At 49.9% G+C, this 15,608-nt stretch overlaps 2 protein-coding genes across 2 annotated transcripts; both read right to left on the reverse strand.

The window, feature by feature from the left end:
- Positions 1-1,156: 1,156 nt before the first annotated feature.
- On the reverse strand, positions 1,157-6,050 carry plekha4 (pleckstrin homology domain containing A4). The gene is made up of 15 exons (XM_076152058.1): positions 5,982-6,050; positions 5,500-5,553; positions 5,342-5,422; positions 5,073-5,225; positions 4,881-4,979; positions 4,692-4,800; positions 4,520-4,605; positions 4,267-4,368; positions 4,085-4,175; positions 3,944-3,999; positions 3,600-3,737; positions 3,124-3,510; positions 2,895-3,022; positions 2,697-2,794; positions 1,157-2,602 (listed from the first exon to the last, which is right to left on the reverse strand). The coding sequence occupies exons 3-15, from the start codon at positions 5,348-5,350 to the stop codon at positions 1,536-1,538; spliced, it is 2,523 nt and encodes an 840-aa protein (XP_076008173.1). The 5' UTR covers positions 5,351-5,422; positions 5,500-5,553; positions 5,982-6,050; the 3' UTR covers positions 1,157-1,535.
- A 7,944-nt stretch (positions 6,051-13,994) lies between these two features.
- LOC143002241 (tripartite motif-containing protein 16-like protein) lies at positions 13,995-15,578 on the reverse strand. The gene is made up of 5 exons (XM_076152259.1): positions 15,402-15,578; positions 15,105-15,146; positions 14,962-15,024; positions 14,728-14,867; positions 13,995-14,598 (listed from the first exon to the last, which is right to left on the reverse strand). The coding sequence occupies exons 1-5, from the start codon at positions 15,451-15,453 to the stop codon at positions 14,188-14,190; spliced, it is 708 nt and encodes a 235-aa protein (XP_076008374.1). The 5' UTR covers positions 15,454-15,578; the 3' UTR covers positions 13,995-14,187.
- Positions 15,579-15,608: the final 30 nt, after the last annotated feature.

The raw sequence follows: 15,608 nt of genomic DNA on the forward strand, positions 1-15,608 counted from the left end.
ACGGCAGCAGAGGGAGGAAGAGGAGGAGGAGGAGGAGGAGGAGGAGGAGGGGGGGACGCGGGGAGAGACGCTACGCCACCTTACCACAGACTCCCCCTCCGCCGGATTGGAAGGTAATGGGTCTTAAAGAAACATTCTCTCGGCATTCTGCGCATCCACTCCGTGATTTACGCGCACACGCACGCCCACACGCGCGCGCGCACACACACACAGGGCCGAACAACACACCTGATTAATTAATATCAATTAATAAATAAGGAGGCGGCGCGCGGGCTGACTTGACTGCAGAAAACACGCAGGTGCTTCCAATCAGACTTAATTAGACGCTTAAGACGCACAGATTCTATAAACAAATAATCCTTTATGCTATATTCTCTGGTATCAGTATTGGTTTTTGATATTTAAAGGCAATAAATGCGTAGAAATGACTTAATGTGAGTTAGAAGTAGAGATTTGAGCTCTCCATCAGTGTATAAAGTGTCCGAGGAAGCAAAATGAAGCTTCTGGAGCACTATAGGAAGATATTGGCTATGTTGTGATCAGTACGTTGGCAATATTTAATCAATTCCTGGATGTTTGCCATCTTGTATCTTACACATTTATAGCATTGGCCTCCTCACCTATAGGGATCCTCTCCTGCATGCTGATTACACTCACACAGTATGAATCTGCTAGGGCCCACGCACGGACATGTAAACTCACACAAAGATGATTAATATGCATGTGGAAATTGATATCACATTTGTAAACAGATAAGCAACTGTGTGTGTGGTGGGGGGCTCGGTAAACATAAGGTAGTGCTGTCTTTAAGAGAGAGAAAGAGAGCGAGGGGGGACAGAGCGAGGGGGGGAGAGAGAGAGGGAGCCTGGGAAGGGGTGATGTAATGTGTTCTCAGACAATGATGTCATCCACTGAGACACGGCGAGGATTTAAAGTGACAAAGGCGTCTTTTTTTTTCCCCCCCCCTCAGTGCAGCTCCATGCCATCCTGCATCCGGTCGCAGCCGGAGGAGAGAACGGAGAGCAGCACGACCGCTTTCACTGAGGCAAAACGCTCGGCTCGATGAAATCTCACGATGCATATATGTGTGTGTACGAGCAGCAGTCAGAGTCTGTGTACGTTGATACACACACAGAATGTTTATTAGATGGAGTATTCAAAGGTACAAAACACACGTTTCTATGTTACAGCGACAGTAAAGCGGTTATGGAGCCAAACATAAGCAACCGCCCTTTACGTTAAACATTGATTATATTATATTATATTATATTATGAGGAATGAAGGATTTAATCTAACGAGCAGCACGACGACACACACTTTGTAGTACTTCCTCTTATCTGTCTCCATTTCTAACCACACGTTATATTACACGTTCTGAATAATGGAAATATTCAAGTTTTCGAGAGATAATGTATACGGACGCCTCGTGTTCCCGTTTCACTCCGATTTCACTCAGTCCTCCTCCTCCTCCTCCTCTTCCTCTTTAGGCGTCTTTGTCCTTCGTAAAGTTCGCTGTTCCGTCTCTCTCTGTCCTCTACAAGCTGGTCCTGAGCACGGTCACCCTTGCCTTTCCGAAGGAGCCGCTCCGGATCACGCCGGGCGGCGGGATGGAGTCGTTCTCCTCCTCACACAAACTTCTGGATTTCTGCAGCCTCTCTGGTCTCTCTTGGTCCTTCGTCCCGCTGTGCTCCTCCTCGCTCCTCTCTGGGCCCTGAACAGAAACGCTCCGATCGGTTTCTGTCCTGGAGTCGTCCTGGTTGAGCCTTTTGACAGGATCGGGAATCTCCTCATAAATGCTGGCCTCTTTCTCTGACTTGTCTGAGGTATTGGACGACGCTCTGGCCGAGGCGATCACCTGATCTTCCCTGATCTCCAGGTCGGACGGTCCTCTCACAGTAGCGACATCTTCATTTGCGTTAAACTCACTCATCGTCAGTTCCGATCCCTCCTCCGGCCTGGACGCCATTTGGCCGTTTGAGTTCCCGTCGTTCCTCGCAATGTCTGAGTCTGAGATGCTGATGTCACAGGCGATCTTGTAGAAGAGCGAATGGTTCTCTTTCATTTTCTCTAAACTTTGACTGACCGTGGACGACATCTTGTTGGAGTCGGTGACCTCGTCGGCGCAGGCGGTTTGGTTGTCCGCGTCCGATGCTTCTTCACACGGCGCCTCCAGCTCGTGGATCTGCAGGGGGATGAAACCCTGCCACTGGTTTGTGGAGAGGAACCACTTGGCTCGCAGGTCTCCAGAGGAGAAGTCGCTCTGACTCTCATCCGCCTGTGTTTCTGTCAGCTCTTCTTCTTCTACATCCTTGAAAGTGGTAAATCCCTCGCCTCCGCGTTTCTGGTAGAAGGTCACAGAGGAGATGTGATGCGGGGAGGAAGGAGGAGATCTGATTTTGGACTTGGCAGACCATTTTCTCCCGCTGTGATCTCGCCGTTGCATTTTGCTCCCTGGATAACTTCTGGACTTTCCCGGGCAATCTTTGTGTTCGTCTTCATCCTGAGACGTCCCGCCGGAGGGCTGAAGGTCTGCGGGGGCGTAATACAGAGAGTGTTTGACGTTATTCCCACAGGATCTGTAGCCTTCGTATGCTCCCCGGTCTGGAAAAAAGCCAATTGAAGTCCGTGGTTAAGTATTCAATCTGTGATTCCAATGGAAATATTTGGAATTCCCGCCTCATGTTTGGCAGCGTACCTGCCGTCGCTCCGTGCTTCCTGGACGCGTCATCTTCCTGCCCCTCCTTCCTCCTGATTGGCGTCTGATCGTGACCTACGCCACTCTCTCTGGCTGCACTGAGAGAGAGAGAGAGACAGGGAGAGAGAGAGACTAGTTGAAACCCGTTTGGACCGAGCAGAGCAAACTTAGCTACAAACGCCACACGGAGGATCCCACCTACGAATCACCCTCTCCCGTATTCGCTCCACACGCCGCAATTTGGCCTCCCGCTGCTCAGGGGTCAGACAGAGGTCAGGGTCCATGTCAGGGGTCAGGAGGAGGTCAGAGGGCCTGGGTTCCTCAGCCTGATCGAGCAGTTCCACATGAGATCACACACCACATTACTCTACACACTAAACTAGCACGAGTAAGAGAATCAAAGGAGAATCAAAGCATTCTCTCTCACCCGGGTGTCTGAGGTCATGCTTCCATTTCCGAGGTTCTGGGTCCTGGACGTCTCGGTGGGCTCACTTACGCTGGCCTGCGTCTGCGTCTCCTGCTTGGCGGAGGCGCTGGACGTCCCTGCATGCTGGTGTCTGCTCCTCCTCCTGATCGGCTGCTCCTGGTGCGTCTCGGCGGCGGCCTGGCTGTGATCGGCGCCCTCCAGCAGCAGCAGACGCCGGGGCGGCTTGCCCAGCGCTTTCTTACTCTGCTGCTGCATCTCGGGCGGGATCTGCTCGGGCAGCGGCGTGTTCAGCTCGGGCGGGGGGTCCTCCACAGAAACACGCCGGGCCACTAGAGACGTCGGCAGCACGGCCGTGACGACTCGCGTCACCCTCAGGGGAAACGGGGCCTGAGGAAACCACGGCAGGAACGTCAAGATCAGAACACATTCAAGCTTATCTGGCACCAGCGATCACACTGATTGACAACTTGGCAAACCTCTTCTCGGCCCTCTGAACTCTGACCCTGGGTGTGGGCGGCCTGGTGTGGCAGTGGAGGTTTCTTTCTGTTTGCCAACCTCTCTTGGTTCCTCTTTATCCTCACAAGCTGCTCTTCCTCACTCATCTTCCCCTTCTTCTGTGAAAGTGGAGGAAAGTGAGAACATTTTGAAATTGTGTGTGTGTGAAAAACAAGAGAGGGTTTGGTTTGGCAGCACAGAAATAGAGCCTGAGCTACAATCATGTGAGCCTCTGCCGCCCCCTCTCGTCTTGAGGAGGTACTGCAACATGGCCTCATTGCATTGAATAAAGAGGAGATTGGAAAAAATATATTCATAATCAAACCTTTGTCGTCTGGTTTGTCGTATCAGCTGTGATCCACTTTGAACCAGACTGGGACTCTAAGAGATGAAGAGGAAGAGGACAAGTGAGTGACAGGAAGTGAGAGAAATGGCACTGAAACAGGAAGCTACTCATTCTGCTGACCTAAAGCGTCTTTCTGTGTTTTCACGTTGACGACGTCACGTTGGCTCTTCCTGCTCCTCTGTGGGGGGTCGACAGCGTGACTGTAGATGCCCTGAAACGCAGAAACACAGACAGGAAATGAAAGCCGCTCCAGAAGCTGGTGTTAAACATTGATCTGTAATGATGGGCGGTGATCCCTCCACCTCGTACGGCGACTCGGTCCAGCCCTGGTCCCGGCTCTGGGGGCCCTCCTGCAGCTCCTGGGGTAAAGGGGGGCGGCTCGGCGGCTCTTGTTCCTCCTCCTGCTGCGTTTATCATTATTTATTGACGAGAAGGCTTTATTAATGACATTTAAATTCAAATATTTACACAAAAGTAGATTTGTTCTTTGCTTGACCCGTGTTATAAAGGGAGCAAAAGGTCAGAGGTCATTTTGACAATAGGAAAGAGTCGTACCATAGACAGCTCGCCGCGAAGCCTCTCCGTGGGCGAACCAGGAGATCCAGGATGTGGAGCGGCGTGGCGGAACGCTGAGGGGGAGACTTGGAGGGACGGGAAAGGTCAAAGTCAAACACACTGTTCGTCTATTGTGGAATGAATCTGGGCGACGTGCATGATGTCATGTTACCGTGGTGCCTCTGTAGTCCCAGCAGAAGGCAGAAGTGGTCCCTGTTGACCTTCAGGCCGGCCAGGATGTCCTCCATCATCCAGAGCTCCCGCTGGGCCTGAGACTGCTCCTGATGAAGGGATGAGGACAGACCTTTACTTTGGAGCTCAAACGGATTATTTGGGAATGTTTTGTTTTCTGTTTTCATACCTGAGGAATCCCGAAGTTGCATATGTGCTGGAGCTGTGAGCGAATGACAGACAGCTCGCTCTCCATCCTCTCATACTGAGCCCACACTCTCTCCATCTCCTGAATGAAAACAAAGGAGACAAACACAACTGAACACACTGAGCGATGGAGTTCAAACACGACGCGTCTCCGCTGGATGGCTGTCGTACGCACCAGGGACACGTCACACATTCTGGCCCGGATGGTGACCAGCTCTTCCTGGAGCAAAGCCTTCTGGGTAAAGGCGTCTTCGTGGGCTCGAGGGCCCTGACTGCTCCACTCCTCCAGCTGCAGTCTGGACACTTCCAACGCACACTGGACACTGTCCTGCAACACGGACAGAGTCTTTGTCTGAGGCACAACACTCTGCTTTGTGTGACTTTAGACATCTTAACATCTCATTTGTTGTCGGTTTTGTGTCCAGTTTGAGTTTGACCTCTGACCTTGTCCATCTGTAGCTGTGCCAGCTCCACTGACAGCGACTGCAGCAGCTTGTCACAGCCGCACAACCGCGTCAGCACGGCCTGGAGAGGGAAAACCAACGTTCAGAGGGAAAAACACAAGAGAAGTGGAAGTTTGTGGAAAATGTGGGAATACTCACATCTGCGTCACTTTCCAGAGGTCTGATTGGTGCGTTGGTGTCGAGCTTTGGAGGCTGAAAAGCAACAAGTTTAACAGTTTGCTACATTATTGACTACACGTTCCTCATTATACTATTCTATTATTTAGCATGATGTCATTGTAAATAGATTTGTTATGGGTTAATTGAAAGGCCATCATTTTTCTTATTTAACCTGTATCAGTGAACACACACACACACACACGTAAGTAAGTTAGTAAGTAAGTAAGAGCAGCTAAGCGTGTTCCATTTTATTAATCAGACAAAACACACAGATACAAAGATTTAATCACAACAACTGTACAATCAAACACAACAGGGACAATTAAACAACATTTGAATCCTGAGTTAGAGACTAAATTAGTGACGCTACATGTAACACACACACACACACACACACACAGGTACAGTACATATGGGTGTTTAAGGGAGTGAACATGGAGCACTTGAACACGCAGCTGTACCGTGGCGGGCGGGAGCACACATACAGACAAATGGCTGCGGTGGTGATGGTGGTGGTGGTGGTGATGGTGCGGGGGGTGGGGGGCATGCGTGGCTCTGGATGAGGGGGGCAGAGGGGGCAGCAGGTCAGCGTGGGCCCCCGAGGAGAAGCCCTGCGTGGAGAGACAGCACCAGTGTAACAGCAGCGACCGCAACAACACGTATGACCTATGATGTCATACACACACACACACACACACACATACGGCACGGGGGCGGTGTTTGGCTGTCACCTTTCCCAGAGATCGCCGCCCGAACGGGACGTGATGGACTGAACCGTATACAGACGTCGGCTTCGCACAGAGAAGAAGAAACGTCACGTAAACATCACAGCATCCAGGGGAACGACACAAATACGGATCTTATACGTTACATATACAGGATGTGGAAGAAACTGGGGTTAAACTGTGGCAAGTGGACCACCAGTGGTACATGAGAAGGGTTTTAAAGAGCGTGTGCACCTTGCTGAGGTTCTGCCAGCGCTCCGATCCGGGCGTGTTGGGCATGGACTTGAACTCCAGCTTGGGCGAGGCCGGAGCGTAGCACAGCATCTGCGGCACCGTGAGGAAGAGGTCGTCGTGGGGCCGGATGTCCAGCCTTCCAACCGGCGTGTGAGGTCGCGACCCCAGCTGACCTCTGGAGGTCAACGTGCCGGTTCCCGCCAATTCAGAGTGTGTAGGCGGTGAGCCCTGGTCGGAAGTGTAGAGGAAGAAATCGTCCTCATGGTTTGGACCGCGAGACCTCCGCCTGTATTCAGACGGGCTGGGCGTCCGGGCATAAGGGCTGTGTGGAGATCAGGAAACAGTGAGTACTTTCCCTGCTCCTGAATACGATCACATTACACACACACACACGTACGGGACCTGGACGTACCTGTGACGCCCGCTCCTCCTCCCCCTCGGCTCTGCGTGCGGCGTTCCCATCCTCCCGCCCGTCAGCTGGCTGGGCTCGCTGAGAGCTCTGCTGACGTGCCTGCGTTTCTGGCAGGGACCCTCTGAATCGGAAGGAGACCTGGGGAACTCCATGGACTCGCTGCTGCCCCCTATCTGTGTGAAGTCTTGATAGCTGGAGCAGCGCCTGTGCGGGGGCGAGACGATACTAACACCGGGCCCGACGAGAACAAAACGTGAGATACTGTTCACACACGGCGCCGTACCTGTTCATGGAGCTGTAGGGGTCCATGGCGGCGGACTGGCTGAGGGCTCGAACCCAACCCAACATGTCCTCCTGCGTGTCAGCGCTGAAGAAGTAGGAACGCATCCCCTGGTGCACCACCTAGTGTTTAAAGAGGATATTGTCAGTGGCGTTAGTGAGTTCAATGTACTGTAAATGAGGCGTGAAAGATGAAGAGTGAGTGCGACCTTGAAGGTGTTCTTCCTGTTCTTGCATTCTCGCGGCGTGCAGAAGAGGATTTTGTAGCTGGGGAGCGGGATGCTGCCCAGCACCGACTCCTCTCTGCTGTCTGATGGGAGCCGGATAAGAGGTGAGTAAGAGAGAGAGAGAGAGAGAGGGAGAGAGAGAGGGAGGGAGAAATGAAGCAGTGCTGCACGCTCAATGTACAGAGGAAAGAGATTCACGAGGGCTGCATCTTCACCTTTGTAGTAAAACAGGCAGTAGTTAGAGAGGACGAACCACCGACGCTTCCACAGCTTCAGGCCCGAACTGTCCTGCAGAAACACACCAGAGAGAGAGAAACTCAGCTTTTCATAACTCGACCAGACCTCCATCTCACACACATACATATAAACACACACGCAGACGCAGGGTTACTTTTTTGTTGAGCCACCCTCTGATGACCACAGGACAGTTGGGGTCTCTCTTGGCAGCCTGGCACCTTTTCCCAAATGTTTGCACCCTGCCGTCTCCATCCTGTCACAAACGAAGGCAATGAATGAGCTGGTATTCATAAGGACTGTATACTGACATCCCACATGACGCGTACACACACACACACACACACACACACACACACACACACACACACACCCTTCTGACAGGGAAGTAGGAGATGGTGGCCACGCTGGACGCCTGGCTGACTCTGTCCTGGTCCTCCATTCTGCCGGGAGAAAAAGACACACACACACACACACACACACACACACACACACACACACACACACACACACACACACACACACACACACACACACACACACACACACACACACACACACACACCATGAATGTGACAGAAAAGCAGAATTTATTTTAATTTCCTATATAAACCCATAGAATCAAACATATCTTCACTCTCTCTCTTATAATAGCAACAATAAATAATTGCCTAATCAACTGAAAGAAGTTAAAATCAATACACTGAAACAAGTCAGCTCATAATGTCTTCTCTCGCAGTGTTACAGGTCAGCGTGTGTTCTCAGCCTCTAGTGAACACACACACACCTCAGAATATAACAGATATGATCAAACTGCCTGTCTTACCCATGAACTCTGTGTTTTCTCTGCTTCGCTCCCACCGACGCCTCGCTGTGTCCACTCACATGCTACACCTCCATATGTCCAAGGATTCCCCCCCCCCCCACACACACTCTTCTACGCACACACACACTTCTATTCTGAGCGGGATAACAGGCCCGGCATGTGTGTGTGTGTGTGTGTGTGTGTGTGTGCCATGGAACAAACTGACAGGTGACAGCTGCGTCGCCGTGGTGGCAGGGAGAGGCAAGGGAGGGTGAGAGTGTGTGTGAGTGTGTGTGTGTGTGTGTGTGTGTGTGTGTGTGTGTGTGTGTGTGTGTGTGTGTGTGATACCAATCTGGCAGCGGGTGAGGGGGGATGAGGGGGGGCTGGTATGAGGGACATGATTAGGAAATGAGTCCCAAAATACAGACGGCAGCCCGTGACCACAGAAGAAGAGGGGAAAGTGGTCCTAGTAATATTTTGCAGTAATTTGGTTGTTGGAGGTCAGATGATGTTTGTTGACGTGTATTTTTGTAAAGTTGTTTACACTGTGTGATTGTGTGATTGAATTCCAAAACCCAAGATTCCATCATTTCTGCTGCTGCGTGGGCCTGTGAAGCCCTTTGTGTGTGTGTGCGTGTGTGTGTGTGTGATACAGGGCTCCATTCCACTTATAAAACGGACATTTACTAAATATTTGTATTTGAATTATTTGAACCCACTGTCCATGAATGCCAGATGTACAGATTGAGACTTTTGCCTCTTTGTTAGAGTATAAAGTGAAGCTGAACCTGGAGCTGTCATGTCTGACTGAGCGTCTCTACTCAGACTCTACACCTGATCCTCCTCTGCACAGCTACGTTATTGTCCAACATCTCACACCGCTCACACTGATGAACGTGGAGATAAAAGCTCCATGACAAACCTCTGAAGCTCGACCACCATTAGCACCCGTGGGTGATCCAAAGGTTTTGCCATGGGCAGCAATCAGCCACCGGCCCCTGATGGTGAGACGCGGGGGACAATGGAGTCTTTGTGAGAGACGCGAGCGGAGCCCGACGACCTCGCAGCCGGCCAGCTAACGTGGGCGTCGTGAAGTATTTGGAAAATCTCCCTCTTATCAGCGGAGGTCACATCTCGGGGAGGAGAGGACTTAAAATGCTAAAGAGCCATAGAGGGGAGGACAAACGGTGGGTTTGTGTGGCGGCACAGAGTCGGCTTTGTGGCGGCCCGGAGGCTCCAGAGCGTCATGTGAAGTTGGACTGGGAACATGTTGAATACATCAGCTCGCTAAATATCCTCTTTCTTCACAAGCTAAACATTTGCATGTCTGTGCCTTTAAAAGTCAACAAAATCATCAACATACGTTTGACCTTGATGAGTTAAGTGCTGACCTAAGGGATTTCCTAAGAGGATTTGGGAATGATGACACGGAATTTTAGTACACAGCAGTTTTCACAGAGAAACTTAAATCAATTTTGTCTCTTTCAAGGAGATGAAAGCTCATAAATCCACCAGCAGGCCTGAAATATGTCACAGATTAAACTCAATCAATCAATCAATCATGTCAATCACTTCAGACTCTTCCCACTCTCCCCCTCTTCATCATCACCCCCAGAATGGATCAGGATTAAGCTGCCATATTGTCTGTACCTGACCAACTGCACCCGCCTGCTGCTCCCGGCTGCTCCCGGCTCCATCAACTTGGCACCGGCTCCTCACAGCATCTCCTCAAGGCTTTGGCCGCCTCTCTTCTTCTTCCTCTTTGGTCCCTTGCTTCCCTCCTCGTACAGTAACGTGCGTCTCTCCCTCTCTCTTCTTCTTCTTCTTCTTGTACCCGGCACCGTTTGCCCCGGTGATCTACCTACGCGTCCGGATGTCTGCGCTCCGTCCGTGCGTCTTTCCCCTCTAACAGTGTTTCCTCTGTGAGCCCCCTTTTTCTTCACACCCCCCTTTCTCTCCTTCTTCTCCTTCTCCTTCTTCTTCCTCGGTGTCCCTCCCTCTCACCCTGCCCTTCACAGCCTCTCTGTCTTTTGCTGAGTGTGGGATTGTGAGTCAGGAATTTGCAAAAGGAAAAAAACACAGCTGCTCCTCCATTCTTCTTCTTCTCTGCCCTGTGCAAGCATTTGGATTTCATTTCCCAGATACGCGTCTCTAAACTCCTGCCAGGAAGAGATTTTGGATGCCAGTCTTCCATTTTTCCCAGGGCCAAACTATTCAGAGTATGATGAGGTCGCCCTGATGTGATGCTCTCAGATGATTGGCCTCTGTATTACACTAAGTGGTTAACAATAGATACACACCAGGGTTAACATACACACAGGGACCAACAATCCACAAGCTTGAGCCAGAGAGACTCAGTGTGTCCCACTTAAAGAATTCCAATCAGCCTTATTTATCCAGGATATTCTGACATCATCATCATCATCCTGCCATGAGAGAACAGCTGGAACGCTCTGTGACATCACATCCTCCACGGGCTGAGGATGACTCAGAGGAGAAGCCGGCACGTGCGGGAGCTACGGCCGGGCGCCTCGAAGGGGAGGGGGGGGGGGGGGGGGGGGGATGTTCCCGCTGTGCAGGAGGAAGATATCAGAGGCGTTCTGAGAGCGGCGATAAAGACGAGAGGAGATATCTGGAAAGCCGAGGCTAAAAATGACCCTGGCGGGGGGTAACAGCGGCCCAGAGGCCCGGTCGCTTAGCTGACTCTGTATTCTAACGCGTGAGAGGAATGCAGTGACACGAGTCGACGCCACAGGCAGAAAATCCTGCAATCTCGACGCCGAGTATTCCAGAAAACACACAAGCTGTTGCTCTCATAATTAGGGTCTCACATGTCCCAGCCGTTTGGGTTTGACCCCTGGGGGGCAGGGGGGGACGGGGGTCTTGACCTCAGATGTCCAGGATGTCCCATTCGCACATATTTACGGCCCCTCCCCCTTCTTGCTGCTCTACACAATGGGCCCAGATGAGTGACAGCTGCGTGGCTACTCATCGTCTCCTGTTACACGCTGGAACACCCTGTGGGGTAACTTCAAACAGGAAACAGGAAGAGCAGCTTCAGAGGCTCATGGGAAATGTAGACAGTCATAGGTTAAGTAGGGCTCATGTAATGGCCACTTTCACAAAATCACACAATGACACACACACACACACACACACACACACACACACACACACACACACAGTAAACATCAAAGGAAAGTAGTTCTTTAAATTCCATCTTAGCGTATTAGCATCCATTTATTATGATGACTACTGCAAACTGAGCCCACGTTAAGATTACTAAGCACATATTGCATGTTTAGGTTAAACATTGGGTGTATTAGCAACAAGTGGCCAGCAGAGGAAGACGTTTCATCATTTTATACATTTGTTTAAAGAGGAAGCTCTCTGTGATCCACTAACAGGCTGACTGATGTCAGATAAGATCAATATCAGTTCACTTCAACAATAAGATGCATAAGAAATCATAAAAATAAATAAATAATAAACATTTTGGGAGACAATTGAGCTCCTCAGCGGTGAGAATAATGCTGGATCATCAAATACAATAAATGAGTTAAATAAGTTGTAATTTATTCATTTTTCCAGGAAGGAATTCACATAAACCTGTCCAGAAAGTGGGACATGAAACCACGACATACACGTGACAGACTCACCCCTTTGGTTCGGCGCCTCCGGAGGAAGGTCGGGTGATCCGGGGGTGGAGGGACGTCAAACCTGAAGAACAGAAGATGAAGGTTAAGTCATGCCATCCTCCTTAAAGGGACATTACAACTAATTCCCCACATCACATCCACCCTCAGACCTAATAAGGGGATCACAAAGAGAACAACCCAATTCTCCTGTCTGCTCTGTTTTGTAGCGAGCCAGATGTCCAGATATGAGGACAACAGGTTCAAGTGAAGCACAACGATATACAAAGTGTAGAGAAGGTAAAATGTAATGTCCACATATGAGGACGCAGGGTCTCAGGAGGATATTCTTACTTAGATTATGACTTTTTAATGAACATAAACCTTCTCCTGTGTGTTAGTGGATGTATAGATACTAGAACAACACGGCGCTCCTCTCTATAGGTCACACGTTACTCCGTGGGCAGTTATGTGGGTCAGCTCTTACTTGACAGTAAATCTGCTGGGAGCAATAGTGTCAGAATAAATGAGAGCCACATGTCATTGATAGGATGGTTCTGGGCCAGAGGGGAGTCATATAACAGGAGAGTCATCTAGAACACGCTACTGTATACAACATGAACATGCAAAGACCATGATGTCTATTACAATCAGGCACACTGTTATGATTCCATATTCCTTTACTTCTCAATGTCCCTATTCACTTTTAAAGGAGGAGAAACCTGCACACTGCAGCAGGAAATGTGGGGTTGTGCTATATATATTTATGTTTATGTGTGTGTGTGTGTGTGTGTGTGTGTGTGTGTGATATATGGGTCACCAGTATGTAGCTTAAATCACTTTGCTCATGGAGCGAGCTTAAGGTTACCGCTGGCTCACATGCCTCACATAAGCTGGGCTCACACGTACAGATGCAAACATGTAGGCCACAGGAGCTCCACGCGCCATCATTCACTCACTGCCTCCACGCTTTCCTATTTAGTATACTGACGAGTTCAGTATGCGCCCTCGTACCAGTCATACCGCTTTAACTGCGGCGGCCCGCCTGTAAATCCTCACTTACAGTCATCATGGCGAACACCAAATAAATCAGCCTCACACATCTGAGCGCTTGTGTGTGCCTTCAGAGTGACAGATGTTTATTCATGGATCGGCTTGATGTGCAAGGGACACATGAGCTGATCTGTTCAACATCCAAATAAGTTCATAGGAGAGAGAGAATGGAGCGTTTCCACCTTCTGAGACTGAGACAAAGTTCTACTGTAAACAAAGACACGCCACCACTTTCATCCTATTGTTACAACACAAACACAAATCTCTTTCCTCTGCCACACACGGCCTTCACAGTCTGAAGCACAGCAGCAGTGTGAAGCACAGAGGACGTGGACGTTGTGCCCCACTTTGAGTTTCCACAAAGCTTCTTCAGCTCGAGGTGTTAAGGCGGCAAAGAGCTGAGGCCCACCTGTCAGGGTGGCAAAGTGATCTTCCAAACGTTTGGCTGCAGCCTCTCACATATCAAAGTGAGGCCCCGAGACCGGACGGGAGCCGTTCTCACATCTTCTCAGTCAAACTCAGAGAGGCTCGATGCTGTGAGGACTTTACACCGAGGGCACAACCTCATCCCAACACACACGCCGGCTTTCAGCCATTAGGGAGCAAACACAGGCAGAGCTCGGGTGATAATCAGGACCTTCACGGGCATTAGGAGAAGTTTAGTGTGAAACAATGCTGGCGACTGCCTGCTGCTTTATGGCTTTATGGACATTTGGTGTAAAAAATGGTGCTCTTCATTAATTGATATAGTCCCAAAACATATTCCTTAATGAAACCCGTTTTATTCATCAATAATTTGCTGCTGCAAACATTTCATCATCAGGCGAACCACCAGGGGGCGCTGAGTGAGATACGTTTGTTCAAGTCACAGTTTTAGAACCACTAAATGTGTTACATGAGAAGAACCATTACTAACATGCAAATACAGCAATAAATACTTTATTTCATAAGTACTCAAAGAAACACATCATACAGGAAGTCACATACAGTCAGAGAAAGTTAACAAAATAGAAAAATATTTCAATATTAGCACATAATAAAGACGTCTTCTTCCTCCTGCAGGTCAGTCTGCTCGCTTCATTATCCTGCAGGACGACTCCATCCCCATCCAGAACCCGGGCAGGATCTTCTTCTCCAGCGGTGTCTTCACTGTGTGCAGCAGCTGAACTTCCCTCTGCGCCTCCTCGCCAGGCAGGACGTAGAAATTTATGAGTCCGGCGGGCTGGTCGATGTAAACGCCGATGGTGGAGCAGAAGGGAACGTCCACGATGTCTTTGTTCAGCCCGTTGAACCAGATCTGGAAGCGACTTCCGTCCCAACACAAACCCCAGGACTCCTCGTTCTCCCCGAGGCCGCTGGGCCCCGAGTTGGCTCTGCGTCCGGCGCCTTCATAGGTGGCGCCGATCACAGCCCAGCCTGAGAACTCCACTTCCCAGTAGGCGCGCATGTTCCAAATGCCCTCTTTGCAGAGCACCTAAGAGGGGAAGAATGCAGAGACTCCAGCTCTTCATCTGGTTACAGGCATGTGTGTGTGTGTGTGTGTGTGTGTGTGTGTGTGTGTGTGTGTGTGTGTGTGTGTGTGTGTGTGTGTGCATCTACATACCTGAGGCGAGTACTCATATCTCTCAGGCCGGTCCAGGACGGGACAGATCTCCTGAGTCCTGCGCATTACTTTGGTTCCATTGTCGGAAACCCACAACATCTTATTGGCGGTTTTGTCATCCAAAGACAGATTGATCCAATCTATGGAGGGAAATCAATCAACCAATGTGGTACTGTCAGATCCACAGGTGGCGAAACTGAACGGCGAGCGTTAAAGAAGAATGTGGGCTCTTACGTTTCATGAGCTCGGCTCTGCTGGTGGGTTCTGGGATGTCGGGAACGTAAACAGGAACATGTTCTGTAAACGAGTGAAGCAGATTAAACACAGACAGAACAAACACACATGGACTCAACATATGCTGGATGTTAATCTGGTACCTGTGTGTGTTTTCTCGCTCTTGATGGATTTGATTTTCTTCACTAAAAAAAAAGGTTAAAGGTCAAAGGTTAGTGTGAAAGCACGTGAAGAGCTGTTTCTGCTTCAGGTTAACACCACACAGGTCTAAGAGGGGATCGACCCAATTAAGTCAATGTACAACAAAGCAAGAAAAGACAAAGTTCCTCCCATTTAAAAAGGCTGATTGATCTGCAAGTTGACACAAAAACACTGATGATAGTTAAAGTTTGGAGTTTAAAATATCTCTTTAAATGTAGGGAGGAGGAAACCTGTGGTACCTGGCTTGTTGGCCTCAGAGAGGATTCTGGTGCTCATGGGTCTGGTCGGCATGCTCCTCTCTCAGATGCGTCAAATTCACAAACGGCGAAAATCACAAATGCTTCGATTCGGCTGAAGGAAGGAAGTGTGAAGCTCCTCGTCTTCAAGCTGCACTTTTATACCCTGGGTGAAGATGAGACGGGGGGGTGGCTTTAGGTGTACGAGGT

This window comes from Genypterus blacodes, unplaced genomic scaffold (genome assembly GCF_046128005.1).
Source record: "Genypterus blacodes isolate CSIRO-AG114 ecotype Tasmania unplaced genomic scaffold, CSIRO-AGI_Gbla_v1 ptg000055l_1, whole genome shotgun sequence".
Classification (NCBI taxonomy): Eukaryota; Metazoa; Chordata; class Actinopteri; order Ophidiiformes; family Ophidiidae; genus Genypterus; species Genypterus blacodes.

Excerpts from the sequence above, each read along its gene's own strand:
- plekha4 (XM_076152058.1), bottom strand. Across the intron at positions 4,606-4,691 it reads GGGACTACAGAGGCACCACG|TCTCCCCCTCAGCGTTCCGC; the intron begins GTAACATGACAT and ends CGTCCCTCCAAG. Across the intron at positions 3,023-3,123 it reads GCATGACCTCAGACACCCGG|GCTGAGGAACCCAGGCCCTC; the intron begins GTGAGAGAGAAT and ends CTGCTCGATCAG.
- LOC143002241 (XM_076152259.1), bottom strand. The coding sequence starts at position 15,453 with ATGCCGACCAGACCCATGAGCACCAGAATCCTCTCTGAGGCCAACAAG. Across the intron at positions 15,147-15,401 it reads CTCTGAGGCCAACAAGCCAG|TGAAGAAAATCAAATCCATC; the intron begins GTACCACAGGTT and ends CTTTTTTTTTAG. Across the intron at positions 14,868-14,961 it reads CAGAGCCGAGCTCATGAAAC|ATTGGATCAATCTGTCTTTG; the intron begins GTAAGAGCCCAC and ends TTCCCTCCATAG.